Raw genomic sequence first — 13704 nt, 5'->3', positions numbered from 1 at the left:
CTGCCCCACCAGCCACCCAACCACCCACAAGCGAGATTATCAATGAAGCGTTGCTCATGGCAACTCGTACCTTGGGCCATGCAGGGGGCTTCCATTTCTTGCATGACCGATTACTAATTACATGTCTCTGTGTTTGCTTTTTGTTTCTTTCGTTTTTCGTTTCTGTTTTTTTTTTCCAAGCTGCTCGCTGATTTTCCTCTCTTTTGGTCAGTGGGGTCAATGTCGCAATGGGCAACCAATATAATTCCTTGTACTCGTCAATCGTTTCATTTGCATTTTTATTTGCTTGTTTTTCACTTTTATCTCAAATTCTAACTTATTCCATTTAATTACAGTCAGAATTATTTTTGGGAATTTTGCGTGTGTCTCGCGTGTTTTGTGGAATTAGGTTCAAAAAACCTTCGGCATATCATCCCGATGAATGAGAAAGTTGCAGGCGGTAGTACAGATTACATAATGGGGAAAGAACACGTTTTGGTACAGCATCCGAGCGAGAACTTTGTTGATAAAAGTTTAATTTATGGATGCCAGTCCACCAACACACAATACGAAAAATTCAAATATACGAGCTCTATAAATTAGACTTTTACGCCAAAGTGGCTAAACAACATTCTAAAACAATAAAAATAAAACTCTACTTAACTACGTGAATAAAAAAACACCAGACGTACCTCAGAAATGAATGTGGAAATGAGAACGCGTCCATTTTGAGTTAGCAAAATGTAACAGTTGAGTTTTAAATACACATCTAACAAAGCATCTCCATAAAAAAAAGAACTAAAAACAAAAACAAGATAAAAATGCAAAAATTTGATTAAAAGCTTTTTTTCAATTTACGTTCGCCCAGGCAAAAGGCAAAACGATGTATTAAATGAATATAACTGTTGCCAAATATGTCGAGCAGATGCTGTGAAAGCAAAGAAATCATGTCAGATATTAAAGATCGAGTTCTCTATAAGGAGCTAAGAACGCAATAAGTTGTCGAGGAAATTCAGTAACGAAAAACATAATGATATAGAGTCATCAACATCATGTTGAAGTTGTTGACTTGTCACAGACGCAAACTTGTTATACAGACCTTTGCTTTGATGTTTCCTAAGTATTTCCTAAAAAAAATGCTCTGATTATGTGCGCTTTGTAGTTTCATTTTGAAATCACTTAGACAACTCAATCAATAGTTTATTAATTAAGCCGCTTTATCGTTCCAAATGAAGCAGAACACACTGTTTGTACACTGTTGTAAGTCTTTAGATGCTCGCAGTGGGTAACGAGGTCAGAACACGTTCTGGTTTTCCCTTTCTATAGCCACATTATCTACTTGCTGCTAATTGTTGACGGCTTTGCACTCGGCCTGTGTTTATGTTTGCGTTTTGAGCGCTCGTCTCGTTCGCAGTTTCTCAGCAAATCTTTATATTGTGCGGGGTCAGGGTTCAAGACAATGGGTTTCGGCACTTTCAGAGAACAACATGGTTGTTGGGGGTTGCAGCTACAACTAATTGCCTGTTTTGCTTATCTAAATTGCCGCTTTAACCAAGAACAAGCTGTGAGTCAGGCGGCTGTTTGTAATTAGCCAAATTAAATGCTTCGCTGCCCCGCAAGAATCCAAAAAAAAGAGATTCATTAACGCGTCGCGTCTCTCCCAGAACACAAAAATATTAGATGAAATTAGTCAACAATCTCTTTCTCTGTTTTTATTTCATACGACTTATACTAAGCAAGTAAATAAATATGTTTTTTTTTCTGATACAACTTATTTATTCCAGATTCTGCGTCAAGACGGCATCGTTGTCTTCGGGCATATCGGGAAATGTGTGAAACAAAGCAGCCGTTGGCTTCGTCTCGCTGTCCAAATGCGTCTCATAGATCTTGCCCTCATTGTTAATGAGATACCAACTGGGCGAGGGCGTCGAACGTGCAAACTCCTGATGATTCAGCGACGTTAATGAGGCGACAGTGGGCAATCGCTTGGAGATTTCATCCAGCTCACGCAAATAGACTTGCAACGCACGATAGTCGCTGTTGTTGGCCACCTGTTCGGGTGCAACGAACTGTGGGGCAAGACTGAGACTAAGATCATGATCATAATCATGCTCCTGCCACAAATTACGAATATTCGACATAACATCCGCGTAGAGCACAGTATCATCGCTGCGAGGAGAAGCGGGCAGCTGCAGTTGTTGTTGTTGCTGTTGCTGTTGATTGCGGTTATTTGGTGATTTACGTGAATTTACCAGACGACTGGCCAACGGAGTTGCGGAAGTAGTTGAAGTGGAAGTTGCTGTTGACTTTGCTGTTGTTGTTGTTGTCGTTGTTGTGCTTGCCTCATGGCGGAAGTTACGCCCCCTCGCAGCTGTCTTTTTCGACCCCTGCAACTTGAACGGTCGCTGGCGACGTCGTCGACTGTCGCACTTCGTTGAATTTCCACAGCTCTGCGACTCTATGGACTCCAAAGCTGCTGTCAATGGCGATGCCTGGGGTGTCAGCTCATTTGGTTCCAACTCATCGGGCAGATACTGCGATGCACTGTTCAGCAGCTCCCCAATATGCGCCACCAGCTTCAGTCCCTGTGCCACATCATAACCCGCAGGATTCGCTTCTCGCTTCACGCGTTTGCTGCGCTTGTGATCATCATTCAACACTGCACGCAAACGCTGCTGTTGTCCGCGTTGATAGAGTTGTTGTTCCAGCGATTTCTGTGCAATCATCGTGTGCGATTGTCGTTGTATGTGACGCTGTCGCACAAGTGGCAACTTCTGTCGCTGACGCTGCAAGATGCGTTCAGTCTTGCGCACCGAGGCGAGTATCTCCATGGGCAGCTGCAGGTTGTTCACAATCTGCGGTGCAAACTGCGCCTCCTGCGTCAACAGATCACCATTGTGCGCTTGTGATTTTGACTGTGAAAGAGGTTGTAAGTGAGGCTGTCCATGAGGTTGTATTTGAGAGTGTGGCTGCGTCTGCTGCAACTTGGGTCTCGGCTGTCGATTTGTGCTCAGCTTGCGTGGCTGCTCCCAGACCACAGCTTTTTGTGGTGCATTGCGCTGTGATTGACGCTGACGCAAGCGCTTCAGCTCTTGAAAATGAGCTGGTGGCTCAATAATGCGTATCACATCGCCAGCATCGTCGTCCACATAGCCAGGTCGCACATCCTGCAGATGCGGTGGCACACGCTTCGCTGGTTGCTTTGGCTCCGGGCGAGACACGCGATAAACTGGCGGGGTCGCTGTGCTGGTGGTGCTGCTGGTTGTTGAGGTTCCTCTACTTGTTGCTCTACTCGAACTTCTCGATTTATCCTCAATCCTAATGCTTAAACTGCGCTGCAGCAACAGCAGCAGGCACAGGAGACTGAACATACAGCTCCTTTGTGGTGGCATTTTGAATGGGTTTTTCTGTTTTTATTGCACTTTTACTCTCACTTCTCAAGGCCACAATGGTTTTATCCGACTTTTCACTTTCGCGTGCACAGCACAACAGCACACAACAATCGACGGTTGCTCTACAACTGCGATGCATTGGCTGTATCATTGCGCCTTTATAAAATTTGCACAACGTTTTTCCAATTTTCCAGTTTGATTGGTGCTTTTGGCCATTTTCTTTGCTCCGTCTCATTTCTCCTTCTCCAGCCATGACGCGTTGTCTTTTACTGCGCCTCGCTTCGACTCCCAGTCAACTTGAGTCTTTCGTCGTCGTCATCATCATCATCGTCAACTTCGTCTGCGCTGCAACTTCGTGCGGCAGCAATGAAAGCGAAACTGGCAAGTGACGTTGCAAGTTGCAACAATTGTTGAATTCAATGTTATAACCGGTCAAAGACAGTGCTGCCACTGTCGCCGCAGCGCTGTGTTATCTCAAATGGCACGAGTCCGTTTCGCTTTAGAAACCCACTTTGCATATGCAAACACCAAACAGCCAAACACCTCTCTCAAGTTTGGCACATTTCAGCAACAAAAACCTAAAACTTATCTGCAACTTTCCGAGGCAGCAGCGGCAGCTCAAAACTCGTTTGAAATTAATTTTCCCAATGTTTCTATTTATGTTTTTATTGCGTTTTTTATACGCGCACACATCTCATTAGTAAGCGGCTGCCGCTGTTGCCTTTTGGCCGCGTGTCTTTCGCCTGACCCTCAACTTGAACTAAGCCAAAGCCATTAATAAGAAAGATGAATATATCGTCGTATAAGAGAAAGCCTAAACCGATTTAAATACGGTAATAAAGCTTATTTATGATGCACACCTTTGAAATTAAATCATCGTCTACGCAAATTCAATTATCTTGTGCGCATTAAAAATGATTTTCGATGAGCGCCTAAAAGATGCAACGAAATTTATAAGTGCGTTGACAAAGCTGTACACGGAACGATGGAAATGAAACGAAACATGAAATGCAATCGCAGTTGCAGTTGAATTACGAAGACATAAAATCAAACTATTAATTTTAACGATAAATATTATGAAACTACTAAAAGAAGTAGTCAAAATAAAAATATATTTATTTTAACTACACAAGCGTTGATTTATTTACTCGAAGTGAAATAAAAAATAATAGGATTTTGAACTTTGAAATAGCAGTGCGACAGGTAGAAAACTAAATAACGTTATATTATTTTTATTATCAAATATTTGCAATAATGTAATTATATATATATTTTACTGCAAGCACACAACCAAACTATAATTTTTACAGCAGTTCATTGATTTATTTTCATTTACTGCAAAGTAAAAAAATATTAAGAAAAAGTATTTTTTACTTCATTTTTATTTCAAAATAAAAGTAAAAAAGAGTTTTTCTGTTGCAATAAAACCACGTATTTGTATTTTAATAATTTATTTTTTGTATTATTACTAAAACCCTAGCGATAACTGTCCAGTACACAACCCCAAATAGGTTGTGTCACTTTGCTACGCACTACAAGTAAATAAATAATTAAATAAATAAATAAATAGGTAATTAATTAGATGCAGTTAAACATTAAGTTAGATGCGATTAGCAATTTTACGTCATTCAGTTGCAATAACTAGAAAATTTTAGGTGTTTAGTTCTCGGCAAAACAGGATCGGCAATAACTATAAATAGTGTAAAAACTAAGGCATCAGTAGAGACCACAACGAAAAACGACACTTGACGCTGGTTAATACGAGATGTGTTTGGCGGCATGTTATTGTTTGTATAGGAAGGAGGATTGTATTTTGGACTTGGTTACATGCGACTTAATTGGTTAGTGGTCCACAACCAGCGGTTGCCATGCATTGTCATTGGCAAAGCCATAGTTTCCAGCACCGCCAACACCACCCGCTGCAGCAGCACCACCAGCTCCCGCTCCCATACCCGCTCCGAAGCCTATTCTACGCTCGTGCGGAGTGGGTATCGCATGCTGATAGATGCCACCCATGCCCACCGAAGCTGGCGGATAACGTTGCTCGATCCGGCGTGATTCCTCCACCTCGTAGTCATGTTCGTGTGTTGCCTGTGTTGGTTGCACTGCTGCTGTTGCTGCTGCCTCGGCGCGTCGGTTCTTCTCGAAGAAATCAATGATAGGATGATAGCTGTAATTGATGCGCCGAGTACCGTTCCCATTCCCATTCCCAATCCCATTCTCGCCATAGATCGAGTTCACATGTGGTGGCTGTGGTAATGCCGTCGATTGCTGATGTTGCTGTTGCTGCTGCTGCTGCTTCTGCTTCTGCTGATAGAATGTGGTCGGTAGTGGCGTCGCTGAGCTGGCTGGGAACGCTGAGGGAGCGGGAGCGGTATCGGTCGTCGTCGTGACGGGCGCATAGTATCGTGGTCTCGACTTGCTGCTTGTGTAGTAGCGCTGTTGACCCGCACCGAAGGCAACGTTAGATGTCGCAGCTGTGCCGGATGGAGCAACGGATGCTCCTGACGCTGCTGCTTCTGCTGTTTGGTGGGCATGGGGGGCAGCACTGATACTGACGCCGAGTGTGGCAATTGCGGCGGTTCCTGTTCGGGCTGGTAGACTGCTGGTGGCTGCTGTGCTCTGTGGTTGCTGGGAAATTGGAATGCGTAGTCTAGCTGATGATGGTGGAGCTCCTCCTGATGCTGCTGCTGCTCCAGTTGATGCGGCTGCTGTATGAGTGTTTGAGGTATAAATACGCTTGCGCTTGAGGGGCACGCGCTGCTGTTCCCCAGCCAGCGGTGGGCCAAATACGTTTACCTCTTGTTCGGCCTGTGTCTCGCTCGGCGACAGATCCAAATCGACATCCACTCGCGGCTCATTGTGCTGCGGCCGCCGGCGGCTTAGCTGGTTGTAATACTTTTTCGAACTGGAACTCGTACCATAAACGCTCGAACTGCTGCTGCTCTTGTGACTCTTATAGCTTCCATATTGATCCTCATCATCGGGTGGACTGAGATAGGGACCAACACTTGATGGCGCTGGCACCTTGGAACGAACCTTCTTGCTGCCCAAATAGCTCAACTCATTGTTGTCCCGATTTCCGTAAGGCGAATAACTCGAGCCCAGCTCATCCTCATCGCTCTCGTCGTTGTAGTCCAGATCCTCTTCGTTTATGGTGCTGTAGCCATTGTTGTTGCCATTGTCTAGCTTATAGTTGCTAATCGGCGTATAGTCTTTGGATTGTATGGAGGCAAGCGGTGGGAATTGCTGGCGATAGCCATCCACCTGGCAGGAGCAGCATGTGGGCACCTTGAATATATCCACATGCAGTCCACGCACTTTGTCCCAACTGAGCAGGCGATGATAGTTGTAGACCTGGGAGCAGTGTGAGCGATACGATTGAGCGAGGTACGAGCAGCTTTCACCTGGGTTGCTGGGGAAGAGAAAGAAAAGAGTGAGAACAGTTTGTACAATAATAGTATGTACCATTTTAATGATGTACAAAGTAGGAATAGTTAGAAGTTGATGTTAATGTACAAAGTGGGAACAATTTAATGTATGAAGTAGGAACAGTTTAAAGTACAAATTGTGAGCAATTTGATGTTTGAAGTGGGAACAGTTTGCTGCACAAAGTGGTATAAAGTTATTGGGAGACATTTAAAGTACAAAGTGGAATCAGTTTAATGTACAAAGTAGGAACAGTTTGTAGTACAACGTGAGGACAGTTTACAGTAGTAAATAGGAACACTTTATTTAAGTTTAAATAGAGGAACACACAGTTCATTAAGCGAAGTAATTTGCTACTACTTGAGAAGCTATAAACATCTGTTGATTACCTAGAAAAAAAATTACGATTTCCATGAATTCAGTATGCAAAGAAAAAAACACTTCCTTATTGAAAAGTCACGGTTCATTGAACGAAACAATTTGCTATTATTAATACATATTAATGTATTGTTGTTTCACACGAAATTTTTAGTTGCGGCCGTCTAAGTTTCGCTTCGTATTTATTATCAAATTAGCAACTACGACAGCTAAATTAATTGGCTGCGTATGTCTCAACAGCCTAACAGTACAAAATTCCATAAGTATGTGAAACGAAACCAAAACTAATTATGCTCATGATTGATAGCTTCACTAATAACCCACTGAACTAAAAATAGAAAAGTGATTTACTTTTTTTTTTGCAAAATAAAGTGATTATTTTTAGAAGTGGTCAAAATTATAGCAAATGTGGGTAAAGCAGAAATGTATTTGAAAATAATTTTGAATAACAAAAGTAAGTGAAGATGAACTAAAACTATATCAATCAAATTTAATTATGTATTTAGAAATCGCTAAAAATAAGTCTGAGTTTATATTCCTTTCTGCAACTTCAACACACTCACCTGCATTTCTCTAAACGCAATGTTTGCGTGTGTTGCCCTGTGTTCACAATGTATTTCCATTCGCCAGACGCTGCCTTTGCCTTCTGTGGACGAGCATAGCGCACAACACTCTGGCACATGCCACCCGCGCTTCCCTCATCCTCACGCCTAGAACAGTTTAGCAAATATCAATTCGATTTAGATTTCTTAAACAATCACTTACCGCTTCTTGTTGACCAGATAATCATCGAATTCGTCGCCAAATTCAAGATTATTATTAGGCTTATCGTAGAATTCGGCTAGCAGGGCGCTCATGGCATTCTTGTGTCGTCGAATGCTGCCCATGATCTGTTCGCTGATGAAATAGTAGGAGAGTGTTTAGCTGCCGGCTAGTGGACCAAAAGGATTAGTAGCTGAGAACCACCGTAACCATGTGCAATTGAGATTTAAGGATTGTGGATTGTGTGTGAAATAAATTACATTTTGTTGTTTTGTTTTATTTAAGCTAAATTCACGCTACGATTACAAACTAAAGCTAGGGTGTAAGATCAACTAGAAGGTACAACCGAGGGAACCCTGAGCAACACCGTGGGGAGGAGGCCAACCCAAAAAGCCACCTAACACTAACTAAGTGGATCTCTTACAGCGGATAATCATCGGCACGTATGCACATGTTGTTCGTGAATCTCTCGCACTTCTTGTGCGACACCACAACGGGATTATGCGAACTAGCCGACGTCTTCGGTCTGCCTCGACTGTGCACCGAGCTGGGCACACGTTTGCGCTTAATCGGCGGCATTGTCTTCTGGCTGTGTCGCTTATTGCTGTTCAAGCGATAACGTGGTCCAGCAATCAACTCCTCAGGGCTGGGCAGCGGTTCCTCAACGCTGCTGTTGCTGCCATTGTTCAGCTGATAGTTGCGCTCATCGGCAGCAATCAACGGCACTTCGGTGCCATTCAGTCCAGCAAAAGCGAGATCCTCTATCTCCTCGTAGCTCAACGTTGTGCTGGTCACTGTTTCCGAAGCGATGGTGGGCTGGCTGCTGGCGGGTTGTCCAATGGGCGGCTGCTGAAAAGCGGTTGTGTTCAGTTTGATGGTGCGACCAGCTGCACCGCCCATCAGCTGCTGTTCCGACACCGAAATGGGCACAGAACGTGTTAGCTTGTGCACAAATTCGTTGGCTGCACGACGCACACGTTTAGCGCTTGAGTTGGTGGCATTATTGTCTGCACTTTGAGAAGGTTTGGTTAATGTGGCAGGCGTTGCCTGCAGCGCCTCGTTGATCAACTGTGGATCGAGCATCTCCGATTGCATTTCATCAAAGAAGTCCTCTATCGAATCAACATCATCCTGATCGTGTTTTGTGCCCATATCAATGGTGCCCACGCTGTCATCCTGTTGCGTCTCCTCCACAGTCAGTACATCCTTGCGCTTCTGCAACGGCGTGTGTCGCAAGGCAGCAGCTGCCAAATCGCTGCCCAGTTGTATGTACTTGCGTGCCGAACTCTTGACCAGATTGGCCAGATCAAAGACAATGGGCAGCAGCAGTTTCTTGTCATCGCCAAACATCATGCGCACCTGAAATACAGGTAAGAAAATGTATAACGAATAAACAGTTTAAACTGCCTCCTCTTCTTACCTGCTCTAGTCTGAGTTCATGTCCCTGCTTGGCATTCATTTGGGCCGAGATAAGCGCTGAGAGTGCTAAACGCTGCTGCGAGGAGAGCACACGCAATATAGGCATCACTTCAGCAAACTTCTGGCGTAGCACGCGATCCGTCAAGGCTTTGGCCAAAGCAGTCCGCAAAACTTTCTCACGCCAGTCGAATGGAGGCAGTTGCTTTTCCGGTTCTGGTTCATCAAGATCCACACTAAAGTCTAGCATATTATCCTCGAGTTTCTTTTCGGTCTGCTGTGCCTGCTGTTCATCCTCCAGCTGCCAATCATCGATGGCTGCAGCAGTGTCCATATCTTTGGCGTCGGCAAAGTCAAAGTCGAGAAGCTCATCCTCGCTGGCGTTGGTCAAATCCAAATATAGCACACAATAGAGTAACGCCCAGAAGAGGCAACCAAATGCGCGGCCAGCTTTCATTTTCGTTTTATTTAGTGTTTTTGGTTTTTTGTTGGAGGTGACGACGGCGACAAAGCTGCAAGCAAACGAAAGTTGATGAGAAAATGGGCGGTCAGATTGCAGTTATTATAACGAAATTAAATTCCACAAACAAAACACAAAAAAATAACCAAAACAAAAACCAAATAAAAGATTAACACAGCAACAATACTAATAGTAGAGTCAGCAGCAATAATGGAAATAAAGAAATCATAAAACAAAGCACACACTCACACACACTCGAACAATTTGTGGTTATGCGTCGCACGCTTTCGACAACGCGCATTCTAAACGAAAGACTTAGGCAACGAACTTTTGCTTTCATTGCCTTAGATTTTGAATTTGTTGTTGTCGTTCGCCTTTCCACCGAAAGTAAAAGCCATTAACAATTGTAATAAAAGCGTAAGCATGGCATCGCAACGCAACGCAACGCAACACGTCCAACAACCGAATGAACTGAGCCACTGCATCATCAGCATGGCAAATGCGGTGTCAGCGTCATAGCCATGTAGCCATAATCATAATCAAGTCATGGTTGTGGCTATTACAGCAGCTCCTGCCAACTGCAACTTCGGCTTCAGCCTTAGCTTTGGTGTTGGCTTTGGCTTTAGGTAATCGCCATTACCATTGCCATTGCCATAGAGCCACATTTGCGGCTATCATCATCGTCTTCTCGCGTGCTCAACAAGGCGTGAAGCACCAAAACAACTCATAAGTGTCGTTGTTAGTGTTATTTTACTTGTTGCTGCCACAGTTGCTTGGCTGCCAGCGTTGATGCAGTCAACAGTCATAAATCAGACAAGCCATGTAAGCTTTGATCTAGGCATCAAAAAGCAGACAACGTCAAATTATGATAGCATTACACATTACATTACATTAGAGCCCTCTACATATTCGAAATTTGTTAAATGGAACTACAAGAAGGTGTAGTTAAATAGAGAGACTACCCATAAGATTTTTGTTTGTCCATTTATTTACCGGCTTAATATATTATCATAAAATATATTCAACTAAACAATTTACTTAAATATTTAAGCACAATAAATCATTAATTCATTTAAGATGAGAATCCTGCATATTTTTCATTAGAATAGAAACTAAAGAATTCTCCATATTTTCTCTTTAGAATTAAAACTGATTGCAGAATTCAATTTTTTTTTTGTTTCATTTATATTTTTCTATCTTATTTATGTTTTTCTTTAGAAGAAAGCAAAATTCTCTTCTTAAATTCCTAATAAAAATACTAAAATGTAAGGCTAAGGATAACCATAAGCAATTATTGAACATCATTAATTTCACAAATGTTATTCACATCTACAACAATTAATCATAGAAAAATCAACTGAAGAAGCTACTCTCAGAGTGTAGCAAACTGATTACTTATTGCACTTTTGAGGTGAATAAACTGTAGCTACTGTTGCTAAACAACATAAATAATTTCCTGCCTGCTAAGCCAGTCTTGAGCCTGACCTGGGTTAACCTTCGTCTACTATGATTCCTTGGCACACAATGGCATGGCGCCCCCATGGAATGCATTCGAAAGTGCCGCATCAATGAATGGATGCCGCTGGCCTGGGAGCCGGAGCTGACAAATTCAAAATGCTAACTGCAGGCAGGCGAACAGATTGGCAGCCAGTTAGCTAGCAGCTCCTTAAGGCATCGCCTACAAGTTACCATCAGCCTGCAGCTGCGGCAATCGTGTTCGCAGATGGAGATGGAGACGCTGCGCTGACCTTTAGCGCAGTTGAAAAGTGAAAACTTTGGCGACGACGACGGTGTGCTTTATCTATCGACTGGTTGACAGTTTAGAAAAGGCAACAAGCGACATTAGCGCTTGCCAGGAGCCTGTTGCCGAAACAAGTCACAAGGCCAGCAAATACAAAAACCAAGAAACTAAATAACGATTTGCAAATAAAAACTTATGGCACATCTTCAGGTTGCAGCCACAGGACGCCCCCGAGCTGCCAACGAGCTGAGATTTGTGTGCATCTTCGCAGCATGTTTTCGTGCGCCAAACTCTTTAATTTATTTTGCACACCTGCACACACAAAGAGCCAATTGGCATGGCAATGGCAATGGCATTGGCATTGGTCATGTTTAATGGCCAGAGAGAAAGACCTCATCGCTTCTGGTTTTGTGTGTGTGTGTGTGGGGTGTCTTCACCATCTTCTTTTTGTTTGCATATGGCACTGGGAAAGTGATGGCAATGATGTTGCTGATGATGCCATGATGCCATACATAAATCAAATTAATCCAATAGGGTGCAGTTAAATTCCCCCCAACAGGCATTTGGTTCCCAGGCGTGTGGGCGCCCCATCGGTCGGAGTAAAAGTGAATATGTTGCTCGTGAGTATTTAAATTGCTGAGATGATAGAGATGTTGCAGCAGCTGCTAATGCATTTTGCCATTACCATTGCCAATGCGAATGCGAATGGCGATGTTGAATGCAATTTCACTGGAAATTCTTTGGCAAGCTTTAATTAGCTTATAATTCGCGTGCGTTGCCACCGAAACGGGGCCAGTCGAAAAACACAGCAAGCCGTAACAGTACCAGCAACAACAACAACAACAGCAACAACAGCGATACAAAGTGGCAAATTAAGCGCTGCAATGAGAGAAACAGCCAACAAACCGCAGCAAGAAAGTCGCCAGAATCCTCTAAGCAGACACCAAGCTGTGGCAACCACAACAAGAACAACAAGAACAGCAAGAACAGCAACAACAACAACTAACCGACTAACCTAGTAAACGCAGAACCCGCAGAGCGACCTAGACAGCTTAAGATCGGAGATCTGTGTGAGCTGTCACTCCATTAAAAAGCACATTCAAATATTAAAGACGCGTGCTGACAAATTCAATTTGCCGGCCCTAAACGAAAGACTTAGGCAACGAACTTGACACATTAGGTGAGCAACAAGTAAAAGACCCAAAACAACAACAACAACAGCAACAGCAATAACAACACAAACGCACGCACGCATACCTTAGCAAGTTGACACAATTTCCTCGGGCGTAAAGAATAAAAAAAAACATATAAAAAAAAGAATTCAAATTTTGGTGCGTCGTCGTCATTGTTGTTGTTGTTGTTGTTTCTGTTTCTTTTAGAAAGTTGTTTCCATTTCACATATTTGGCTAACAAAAAACCGAACCAAAAAAAAACAAATAAAAAGCGAAGCATTTTAAGATTCCATTTTCGATTTTCGTCTTATGATTAATTTATTAAACGAGGCTGCCAAGAAATCACCTCGTTTAGACTTCGCAGCTCAATCTCCCAGTCTCAGTATCTGCGCCTCAAAATATCTGTATCTGAATCTGAATCGATCTCAGCGTAAGCGGCCAGTTTATATATGTTAAGCGCTGCTCTGGTGTGGCCCGTTTATTTCCTGTTCGCGCGATCAACGAGAATCAACACTCCACTTTTTAGCGGCTAATTTTCACTTTTTATGTCTGCCACTTTTGTTAAGCTTCTTTGCTTCTACTTCTTGCTTGAATTTGTTTTAAACGCAAAACGCAAAGCGCAAAGGCAAATGCAAATTTTCACAGATTTCACACGCGCCTTAATTTGCAGCTTCTGCTAAGAGATTTTTCTTTCTTTATTCAACACACACACACACACAATCACAATCACATACTTCTGCCGCTGTCGAACTGGTAGAGAGTAGAGCACTTCAGAGCACTCTGTCTTCAAACTGTAACTTGGTTCACAATCGTGCACAGCAGCCGCTAGCACGTCTTAACGCTTTCAACACTCGCCGCAGACTGTTGTTTGCTGTAACCGCTGACAGAGCAGTTACTGCCTCAGTCTCTGCCTCTGCCACGGTTGCTGCCACCGCCACTGCCACTGCCACTGCCACGGCCAACTGCTGGCGTCGC

The 13704-nt window shown here is 43.3% G+C and overlaps 2 protein-coding genes across 5 annotated transcripts; both read right to left on the bottom strand.

The window, feature by feature from the left end:
• Positions 1-1665: 1665 nt before the first annotated feature.
• LOC133842657 (uncharacterized) lies at positions 1666-3520 on the bottom strand. The gene has a single exon (XM_062275853.1). The coding sequence runs from the start codon at positions 3369-3371 to the stop codon at positions 1755-1757; it is 1617 nt and encodes a 538-aa protein (XP_062131837.1). The 5' UTR covers positions 3372-3520; the 3' UTR covers positions 1666-1754.
• A 1277-nt stretch (positions 3521-4797) lies between these two features.
• Positions 4798-13579, bottom strand: LOC133843785 (neurotrophin 1). Of its 4 annotated transcripts, none has more exons than XM_062277475.1 (7): positions 13076-13579; positions 9361-9868; positions 8365-9299; positions 7944-8075; positions 7742-7888; positions 6171-6786; positions 5466-6082 (listed from the first exon to the last, which is right to left on the bottom strand). In XM_062277475.1, exons 2-7 carry the CDS (start codon positions 9811-9813, stop codon positions 5609-5611), a joined length of 2757 nt encoding a protein of 918 aa, XP_062133459.1. In that variant the 5' UTR covers positions 9814-9868; positions 13076-13579; the 3' UTR covers positions 5466-5608. The 4 variants fall into 4 exon arrangements, with proteins under 4 accessions (XP_062133456.1, XP_062133458.1, XP_062133459.1 ...); XM_062277476.1 differs by having other exon boundaries at positions 5466-6079; XM_062277472.1 differs by having other exon boundaries at positions 4798-6786.
• Between the last annotated feature and the right edge of the window lie 125 nt (positions 13580-13704).

This window comes from Drosophila sulfurigaster, chromosome 3 (genome assembly GCF_023558435.1).
Source record: "Drosophila sulfurigaster albostrigata strain 15112-1811.04 chromosome 3, ASM2355843v2, whole genome shotgun sequence".
NCBI lineage: Eukaryota > Metazoa > Arthropoda > Insecta > Diptera > Drosophilidae > Drosophila > Drosophila sulfurigaster.
Note: the sequence above shows the minus strand (reverse complement) of the source record. Positions and strands in the feature narration are given on the sequence as shown.